Consider the following 10750-nt stretch of genomic DNA (forward strand, 5'->3'; position numbering starts at 1 on the left):
GTACCTTGAACACTGCTCAAACAATTCTGAAAACTTGGCCAAACCTCTGTAATAATTTTTGAGATTTTTTAGAATTTTTCAAAAATTATTTTGGAATTTTTTGGCATTTATTTAGCATTTTTAAGCCTCTTTGAACCCTGAAAAATCAATTTTCTGCACCCCCAAAATCTGAAAATTGAAAACCTTGGTTTCCTGCAAAAATTGTATTTGTATGGTGTGAAACCTTAGGTAGAGAGTTGATGTTGACCACCTAGGGAATGGAAAAAGTGGAATTTAATTAAGCTTTTAATTTAGCTTAATTAACTATGTTAAGCTCTTTTTGTGAGCTTATGGATTGGAAAGCACACGGCGATCATTTCCGCCCATCAGGCTGCATTTTGGCGCATTGCTTTTGCTTCTTGTTGATTAATTTACAAAGCTAGTTGCTCACAAAACATGCAGACCGTCAATTATAGGATTTTTGCAGCTTGAACCTCTTCTAATTCTGAGCAGGGCAGGTGAGGTTTTTGGCCATGGGGAATCCATCTGTACGGTCAGATTTGAAATTCATGAAGCTTTGAGCAAAACCACTTTTTGATGAAGAAGAATGGTTTTTGGAAGAGGTAAGTGGGTTTGAGAAGTAGAGCTAGTTTGAGAATTTGAATTTTTGGTTAAAGACCACAAACCCTTCTTTTGCCCACCGATTAAAAGCCTGCAACTTTCTTGAGAGTTGTGTCGATGAAGAGCTTTCCCACCTTTCCACAAATCTCCTAGCCCAAGCTCTGATACCACTGAAAACGGAATCGTTCTCTAGGATAGCTCGTGGAACACTTGAGAAATTCAACACATAAATTCAACCATGAAAACACATGCTTTGCAGGTTTCAACAAAATCAAATAAATTGAACAAAAGCATAGAAAACACAATACTTAGCTCCAAGACAAACATGCTGGGTGCAATCTTCCCCCCCCCCCTTGTGCGTGGCCTTCCCCCACACGAGTATTTTTATTAGCTTTCAACCAAAAATAGGCCATAGTCCCAAAAATATACAAAGTGTGCTTTTAGAGAGCACGACACTCTTCCACAACAAAAATAGAGTGTCCCAAAAATTGGGGCTAGGGTAAAGCCTTTAGGCTTTAATAAATTCAACATTATAAATGTATTTTTTTCAATGTATCAAAATGGAAAATCAACTACTAAGGTTACAAGCTACGCTTGTAAAAATAAATATGATGCGCATAAGAAACATTCTCCTCGACATTATTCATCAATCCTCGTAATCTTCTTCACCTGAAAATATAAGCCCAATTAATAATTAAATTAATCCCACAAATATTAAATAGACACAAACCATCACCAACTCATGACTACCAGGCGTAAGTACCCCAGGAATCACCCTACCATACAAACCTAACTGAAATAATCATAGACGGCCCCAAGCATACGTCATATACCGCACGTATTAATATTTATAGTGGTGTCACCCACGATATTAACCTAGCGGGCATGTCGCAAGAGTAACCTAGGCGTTCCCAAATTACTCAAGAGGGCAAAATAATATTCTTAAAGAGGACTTAAAATATATTCTCATGACATATTCAGGCTTGACATTCTTCTATTTTTGAGTTTTGTTCCAATAAATTTTATTCCTCTTTTTTGAGAATTTTGGGGATCACTCTGACAAAAAATATCCATGGTACATGGATCTAGAATCCAAGCACTCTCATTGGTGGCCTTATATTATTTTAATGGGCTCTAAAAGGGCCCATTTGGAGCCCAAATTTCTCCTAATGGAAGAATAAGATCCAATACCACCATGTCAATCCTAAGAATCCTCTGATTTCCTTTACCATCTTTAGTTCTAGCCAATTGTCAATAATTTTGCACCTTTTCAGGGTTAGCTAACATCTCTTAACATTATGAATCCTGGACTTTACGCACATGCTTTTCATAATCAAGGAGCAGCATTCTTGGAATAAATCTGAATACACTTAAATATCATCAAAGAAAATAAGATGAAATCAGGTTTATTCTTGGAGTAAACATGAATATCATCAAAGAGACTAAGATGAAATCATCTAGATGCTCTTGTAAAGATTTCTCACCCAACAACTGATTAAAGGTAGCAAGGGTGTTAGTTAATCTGAATGGCATTACCATGAACTCATAATTTCCATATAGGGTATTAAAAGTTGTCTTAGGAATATCTTGCTCCTTAATTTTGATATGATAATATCCTGATTTGAAGTGAATCTTTGTAAATATATGGGCTCCATGTAAAAGATCTATAATAGCTCATCTATTCTGGGAATAAGATATTTATTCTTAATGGTGAGCTGATTCAACCCTCTGTAATGAATGCACAAACAGAGAGTCCTATCCTTCTTCTTTTAGAAAAAAATCTAGCACACACACTTGGCCAAACAAAGCCTTGCTCCAAAATTTTCCTCAATTGTTCCTTGAGCTTGATTTCTTTTAGAGTGGCCATCTTCTTATATGATCTTTTTACAGTTGTTTGGGCTCTAGGGATCAACTCTATTTCATGATTAACCTCATGAATTGAGGTTATTTTAGTCAAATCTTCAAGAAATATGTCAACATACTCACTTAACCATTTAGGCTCCTTTGTCTCTAACTCTTTACTTCCAAGATTGAGCTTAACAACATAAGTTGCTTACTTCTTCTTGACTCCCTTCAATAACTTAGATGCCTTTACAAGTTATAGGGTGGGATCTCTAGTCACTCGAAACCCATGAAGATACATGAAGAAGATTAGAAATCCTTTGGACATCTTTTGGGCCCTTTGCTGATGACCCTCATTTTAGCAATGGACCAATGGGAAGAGAGCAGTGTGCACATTTGGTCTTCTACAAAAGTAGGGGGCAACTAGGCTTGTCTTCCTCATTAAAAGTAGGGGCTAGCCTTCATAAATTGGGGGGGGGGGGGGGGGGGGAGAAGGTAACTAAAAGTAGGGGGGCTCCATTTTCAGCCCCCATCAATCTCGTGGGTCGAAAAACCCTTAAAATGGTTTTTTTTAATTTCAAAAATTTGATTTCCCCCCCCTAAAACCCAAACTAAACCATATTGTATTAAAGAGAGTTTTTTTTGCCTTCATCTTCTCTCTCTACACTCCATTCTCCTCTCCGACATCACCCTACACTCCATTCCCTCCAAAAGCAATAACTCAAATCTCCATAGCTCTCTCTCTCTCTCTCTCTCTCTCTCTCTCTCTCTCTCTCTCTCTCTCTCTCTCTCTCTCTCTTGTGTATAGTCTTGCATCTTATTCACGCCTACAATAATCTCTCTCTCTCTCCCTCCCCCCCTCTCTCTCTCCCTCTTTCTCTCTCAACAGTGCTTAGACCTGAATCTTATTTACACCTCTCTCTCTCTCTCTCTCTCTCTCTCTCTCTCTCTCTCTAATTATTTCAGCATAAGCAACCATGGAGGGTAGTGCATCTTTGTCGAGGAGAAGGCCAAGAGGATAGACAACGGATTTGGTAAGCTTGAAGAAATCCCCTCCCCTCCTTTCTCTAGCACTGAATGGCCAACGCTTGATATTTGGACTACGGTTTCTCTTAAAGAAAAAGATGGCTAGTGATATACAAGACTATTTCAAGTACACCAAGGCCTCACGATCAGTGGGTCTTACTTGGGCATGCCCTATGCATGTGTTTGCCCACATGTTTCACGCCTTTGAGTGCACACAAACGACCACCATGTGTTTGCCCACATGTTTCACGTCTTTGAGTGCACACAAACAACCACCATGTACATGTGCAAGGTTGTGGGTGTAAATATGGTCAATTTACTTGGCCAAGGGTAGGACCTTGTGGAGGGGGAGCACAAAAGGGAGAATTTTCAAGTGCAATGTAGTACAATCTAATGTCTTCTTGCGAGCACGTGCCACTTTGTGCATTTGATTTTGTTATGAGTGGTGGATGAGGAAGAAGGGATCATGGATTCCCTTACAAGCTCAAGAGGAGGTTGCGGAGTCCATAGTTCTCTCGATATGCTTACTAAATATGGGGGTAGATATTGTCCAAGCATGCAAGCATTGGAGCCTATTGAATGTTCGTAATCACCTACGCATCTTGGGATACGAGGGAATTAGCAATGCTTGCTTTAAATTGCAAGGTAGGAAGGTAAGGGTTGTTTTCTCTTTAAACAAATGTACTTTTAACACTCTTTTTGTTGTTTTTGTTTGATTCTTGACTCACAAGTAAAGATGGATGGTTGAGTTGATCTCTGCCTAGAAAGATTGAGATTGGTAATCTCTCTTATATGGCATTTCTATGGTCATCTTGAGTTCTAGATGAAGCAACGTAAGCTAAAACTAGGATTTTTCCCACTATATCCACAAGGATAGTTTTCTTCCCATAATAATGTATAATTTTTTGGTTAGTAGGAAAATATCATTAAGACAAGTACATGCCAGAAATTAAAAAAATCTTGCTAAAAATGGGTGAAAAAAGCTAGTTAAAAAGTTGAATTATTGTAAGGTTCCCCTCTTCCAAAATAGAGGAAACACTTAAGATAGTCTACTAAGTCTTAGCTTGGAGACAATTTCCTACTCGTTGACACTTTGACCATGTAAAGATTCAAGGATACGATTTGTAGGTAAGACCTAGTCCTATCCCGCAGGGAGAGCGTGGTCTTTTAAAAGTACCCATAGGGTAATTTATCATAATTTGGACAACTACTAATATGATTTCTACAAAAAATGCAAAGAACGTCCTTGCTTTGTAGCGCTGAAAAATATTAATATCCAAAAAAATAATATAGTAAAAGAAGTAGGAATCAATCAATTAATCTAGTAGGCATTAGAAAAATGAAGCTTGTGCTTCCTACAACAGTCCATTGGCAATGCGCATGACGCCTCTAACATGGTAGGGTTTATATTTTTGCAAGATTTTGCAATCTTTTCTTGTAATATGCATAAATTATGAGCTTTTAGGAACATATCCATGGGATGTGACCCCCAAACTAGTGGGACATACTAAGACACCAAGAGCGATGGTACTAACTTTGCTCTTTTTCCAACATGCTCTGACCATCATTTATGCAAGTTATATCAAGTTAACATATAAGCTTGCTTAAGTATATAATTATCCTAATTTTAAAAACATGGAAGCAATCTTTGGGTAGGTGGTAGCCCTTATCCCAAACCTTAATCTTAGCCCAAACATCATACACATGTAATCCCTTATGTCTTTAGATAGTGTCACCAATTGGTGCTTACAAATCAACTTGACCATGCAGCTTCATCAACTAACACACATAGAACATTCACAAGCAACGGTTAAAGCATGATCAATCTCCTTCAAAGCCACCTATCATGGCATTAAGTCACATCATAGTCTACAAAGTTCAAAAGCCTATAAATAACATGAATAATACCACCCTTCTGCATATACAACTCATATACATGACACCTATTTCACATATACAACACGAAGCATAATGTCATCAAAAAACATACACTCTCATGTAACATACCTCAAAATATATCCATATCTATCAATTGCATCATAAATATCAAAAAGTGATCCAAAAAATCCCATATATATATCCAAGTGAACTACTGGGATGGATCACATGGAAGATCTTGAAGAAGAGTGCAAGAAATATACTCATACTCTTCAAGGCAAAGACAATACCATAGCATTTCCTTGCTAAGCCTTCTCATATCCCCATAACCTACAAAGACATCTATAATTATATCTCCAGGGCTTGTGAATGTGGTGAGTAGCCATTTGTGGAAACATGTGCAATCTATAAGAATATGATTGAAACATAATTAATATAGTGTTTACAAATTAACCACCGTTTCACCTAAGGAAGTTCTCATATCTCTTTGCATGTCCTCATACATATGAGTGGGCTACAATAGTGCACTTTGTACTCTTCCTTTCCTTTGACTCAAGAGACTCTTGCAACATGGAGAGAATCTCTTGTTGACTACCTCCCCTACTTCTCCGTCCATCGTTGGTAGTTGGGCCATCCTCCAAAACACACCCAACAATAACTCACACACCTAGGGAGAAAATGTATGTTAGCAGGGATAATTAGTCACATGAAGTGCAAAAATCTATTTACACCATGCTTGCTCAGTATCATGCACGTAACCTGCATCACAAAGCAAGGTATATGTGTAATAAAGTTTGAAGGAAAACTCCTGGCATGGCTATATATCATAGGCCAATGATCAAACACAATACATGTGATGAACTAACTCTTGCTCACTGCTATGCACATGACCTGCATCACAAAGACAGGTATATGTGCAATAAAGTTCGAAGAAAAACTCCTGGAATGGCTGGCTATATATCATAGGCCAATGATCGAACACATTACATGTGATGAACTACCTCTTGTCCACAGTGAATGACAAAGCCAGATCTGCCCCATTGCCAAAGATATATATCACAAGATAAGTGATTCCATCGAGGAACTTCAGTGGAATCAAGCAACTCCACATAAGCAAGCCACTTCCACACAAGGAGTCCCTTTGTGAGAGAGATCACTTGCTTTCACCTTACATAGAAATTTACTGATCCTACAACATGTACACCAAGTTGAAGATGAAAACATGTATTAAGAGCACGTCATGAGAATAACTAAGATTGGGATACATATTTACAACTTACATGTCTGGCTCATCTTGCAAGGCTAGTACACTGTCAACCACCACATCCACAAACGTGCACTCTCTAACATCTCCAAGATGCAGAAAGAAAACAAATCATCTACTCAAACCATAGCATCATCTCCTTGCTTAACCCACACATGTGCATTCCCATGTCCATTCACATCCACATGCCTAAGTCTTCATGCCATGCCCATGCCCTTGCCCTCAAAAAAACCATCTATTCAACCCATAGCACAATATCGTTGCTTAGCCCACACATGCCCATTCCCATGTCCATGCCCATCCCCAAGCCCTTGCTTGCTAGAAAATCAAAGGTAAATATATATGTATACCATCTGAGCATCTTGTACATTGCTCATCTCGTTGGTTGACCAGTGGTTACTTCGCACTTCTCTTCCTTTTGACTATGCCACATGTTGTCTCTTCAATGAAAATCCATGCTCCAATGGCAATCCTAGACTTATAAGTATCTCTTCCTCCCTCTCTTTATTGACCTCTTTATGTCTCGAGGTATTGAACTCTAAGAACCTTGTAATAACAAATCACATAGTCAAGGATGCTTATAATGACAACAAAGTTATAATGCCTAGAGAGGAGGTAAGAAATGTTGAGAGACTTACTTACATAAAATGGCATCTTTAATGGAATGTCATTTGTCTAATGGGTAATCAAGCCAACATGGACACACATTCAACACCCACTGGCTTATGTCCTTGTCTGCAAACATGCATGATACATGTTTCCCTCTTTCCCTATCTCCTTATCTCCTTCCAAGACCGTACTTCTTGTGGTGTCATTGGTATGACCAAAGACTCACACAAGACATTGGGAAGGAAAGGGTAGATCAACCTTTTATGCCTGACCTGTCAGCAGGTCACTCTTATGTGGATAGCGACTCTAGTGCCTCCGACCATATCCTTGATGAGGAGCTTGGCATTTTATAACTAGTTACTCCTAGTACATGGCGAACCATGTCTATTTTGAGGACACCCAGTAATGAGCCAAGTGTACATAGATCTACTCCGGTTAGATACCATGTGGACACATTGAGATCTGATGGATATATATCCATCATTATGCTTACAACATGGTTGAAGTAATACAAGAGATAGAGCCTACTTATTTCAAGCAGGCACTTGAAAATCAAAAATAGAAAGATGCCATGTGGATGGGGATATGGCAGCAATGGATACAACTGTCATGGATGAGAAGATGGCAGTACCACTAGATACACATGCAACATGGAAATTAGTGCCTTTGCATAAGGATAAGAAGGCAATTGGATGCAAGTGGGTATACAAGGTCAAGCATAACTTAGATGGATCTATGAACAAGCATAAGGCAAGATTGGTTGCCAAGAATTATGCATAAACATATGGCATTGACTATAAGGAGAAATTCATCTCGGTTGTTAGAATGGCACCATCAGAGCTGTCATTTCTATGGATATGTTAGTCTTTACATCAGATGAATGTAAAGAACATGAGATGGATATAAAGAACATATTCTTACATGATGATTTGTAAGAAGAAGTTTACATGATGCAACCACCAGTTTATGAGAGCGATGCACATCCAGATTTTGTGTGTAGGTTACATAAAGCCTTGCTAACTTGAAGCAGGCACCGAAGCCTTGGTCAAACAAGATCGAGGAGTATCTTGTTACCATTGGATTTCAGATATCCAATGCAGATTTTTCACTTTATGAGAAAAAGGCAAATAGAGGGATCATGTTGTTAGTCCATTTATCTCGATAACTTAATTATCTTACTGGTGATAGTGATACTAACATATATGATGTTAGAATGCTTTTGAAGCAAAAGTTTCAGATAAAAGAATTGGGTGAGCTACGATATTTTCTTGGTATAGAGGTGGTAAGATCACATGTTGGAATTATATTGTCACAAAGACAGTATGGCTTGGATAAATATATTTTAAAACAAAACAAAAAGATTTATTTATTTAAAACAAACAAAAATATTTCTTTTAATTAATTATACTCTCTCTCTCTCTCTCTCTCTCTCTCTCTCTCTCTCTCTCAATGAGTGTGTGGGTGTGTGTGAATAAGAAGAGGAAAATGGACTAACCTTTCTATCACCCAAGTGTGGTAGATTGGTTAGCTCATTTCCCTCTTGAATCAAAGGTCTTGAGTTCAAATCTTGTCGGATAGATCAATTTGGTCTCTAGGGATAGTTTCCTACGACGTTAAAAAGTTCTCCTCTCTCTCTCTCTCTCTCTCTCTCACACACACACACACACACAAAAAACAAATTTTTATAAAACTCTTTAAAAAAAATCTATTTTTTATTTTTTTCTATTTATTTATAACAAAGCAAAAACCATTTCTTTAAAATATTCAAAACATCTTTTAATTAATTACAGTCTCTCTCTCCCGTTTTTTTTTTTACTTTTTGTATTTAACTTATTGAAAACAAAACCAAAAACAAATCTCTCTCTCTCAAAAAAAAAACAATTTTTATTATAAAAGTTAATTCTACTCTCGCCCTCGTCACACCCGATGACCACGTAAGATGCGACCACCTTAACGCCCGATATGCTGGTGCCCGACCCTCTTCACGCCCACGCTGCTTGACTTTTGTGCTGCTGCAGCTGCTACACACCCACACCCGATGCTCTCCGCCCATCTCACGCTCAGCACAGGCCACTAATATACGATCCAGTTTTGCTTAAACCTAGAATATCGATTTTTGAATTTGTCAAGCGACTAACCAAAATAATATCATACAATCATCATGTGCACAAAGGCATAAAATTAACTCCAAAATTTTCTAGACATTCTATGAATCTACTCAACTCTTCATCACAGACACAGATTAAAAGCCAAAACCTGATCTTTTGCTCATCACATTTAGCTTGCCAAAAAAGGTACAAAATTTTCATATCATGGTCCTCTATTTGAGGTAAACTCGATCAGGCTGTACAATCCTTACTCCTAATGTAGCTTCGAAGAAGTCTACCTAGGTAATGTTCGAGTACACCATGGAATTTAAGTAGATGGTTTTTTTAACCACTTCACAGCATCCCTTCCAAAAAACAACATGACAAATTCCATTCCTAGCCCTTCTTCCTTCTCTTCTTGTTGGAGTCCTGATGAGCAGGAGGATCATCACTCTCCTTGTGATCATTTTTCTCTTTCTCTGCAGTCTTGGGAAACCTCTTCTCTACGGCTGCACACCAGAGTGCACGTTCCAAATCAGAGGGAGTGAGTTGCTGGTCATTCAACCCTGTCATTTCCTGCTCACAATCCAAGGTTAGGGGCTATATTTATTGCAGGCCGAAGATCCATTGACAAAGAGAGAAAACATCCACCTTGGCTTTGCTCTGAAGCTTGTCAGCAAACAAAAGGTACTGCTTCAAAGAGTAGTCTTTCACGCCACCCAACACAGCTATCAAAGCCTGCATGGATATTTTGTTCACATGGTGTACTTGAGAAGGTAGGAAGACACAACTTATGAAAAGAAAGAGGGCTGAAATCAGCAAACCTCATCAGACATGAAGGGGGCTACATCAGGGGCAATCGCAGCAAGAACTGCAGATGCTGTTGCTGGCCCGACACCTTTCAAAGCCGAAAGGGCATTGATAGCCACTTTGAGGTCAGGCAATGCAGACAAGGATGCCTCGGATGCGGCCTTCACTTCTTCCTCGTCTAAGGATGTGGCATAGCTCAGCAATCTGGGTCTGCATAGAAAAAGGGACGACAACAAAAAGCTTTAGGGATGTGAACTGCAGCAGAAAGCTTTAATAACTGCATGTCTACGAAAGCTACGATCATCTCTAGCAGAACCCTGCAAAACCAATATGTCCTGGGTGGGAAAAGCCTTGTGAAGGATTCAAAGCCCTAAAAACGGGCAAACCAAAAAAAGCACCTTTACCATTAGGTTATGCACCCATAGACTGCCAATCCACCAAAAGGCAAACTACCAAAAGCCTGTGTGCTGAGATCATCTCTGACAAGGTCTTAATAGCAAAAACTCTGCTAAACTTTTCAGAAGAACCAAACCCTAATTTGTCCGTGTGTGTTGAGCTGCCAGAAATAAGTTAACAACCAAACCCCATTGTATGTGCTAGAATGTCGTCATTTTATAGTCCACACCTAGCAACG

At 38.7% G+C, this 10750-nt stretch overlaps 1 protein-coding gene across 1 annotated transcript in view; it reads right to left on the reverse strand.

Annotated features, from left to right (window-relative positions):
* Positions 1-9461: 9461 nt before the first annotated feature.
* LOC147603979 (DNA binding protein) overlaps positions 9462-10750 on the reverse strand; it is a 1896-nt gene continuing 607 nt past the window's right edge. The window contains exons 2-4 of the mRNA XM_086796231.1: positions 10131-10326; positions 9958-10044; positions 9462-9882 (exon numbers count right to left, since the gene is read on the reverse strand). Coding sequence (XP_086652357.1) covers positions 9703-9882; positions 9958-10044; positions 10131-10326 — 463 coding nt within the window. The 3' untranslated portion in view covers positions 9462-9702. The remainder of the gene's footprint in view (positions 9883-9957; positions 10045-10130; positions 10327-10750) is intronic.

This window comes from Cibotium barometz, chromosome 63 (assembly GCF_041138505.1).
Source record: "Cibotium barometz isolate CiBa-2024 chromosome 63, ASM4113850v1, whole genome shotgun sequence".
Classification (NCBI taxonomy): domain Eukaryota; kingdom Viridiplantae; phylum Streptophyta; class Polypodiopsida; order Cyatheales; family Cibotiaceae; genus Cibotium; species Cibotium barometz.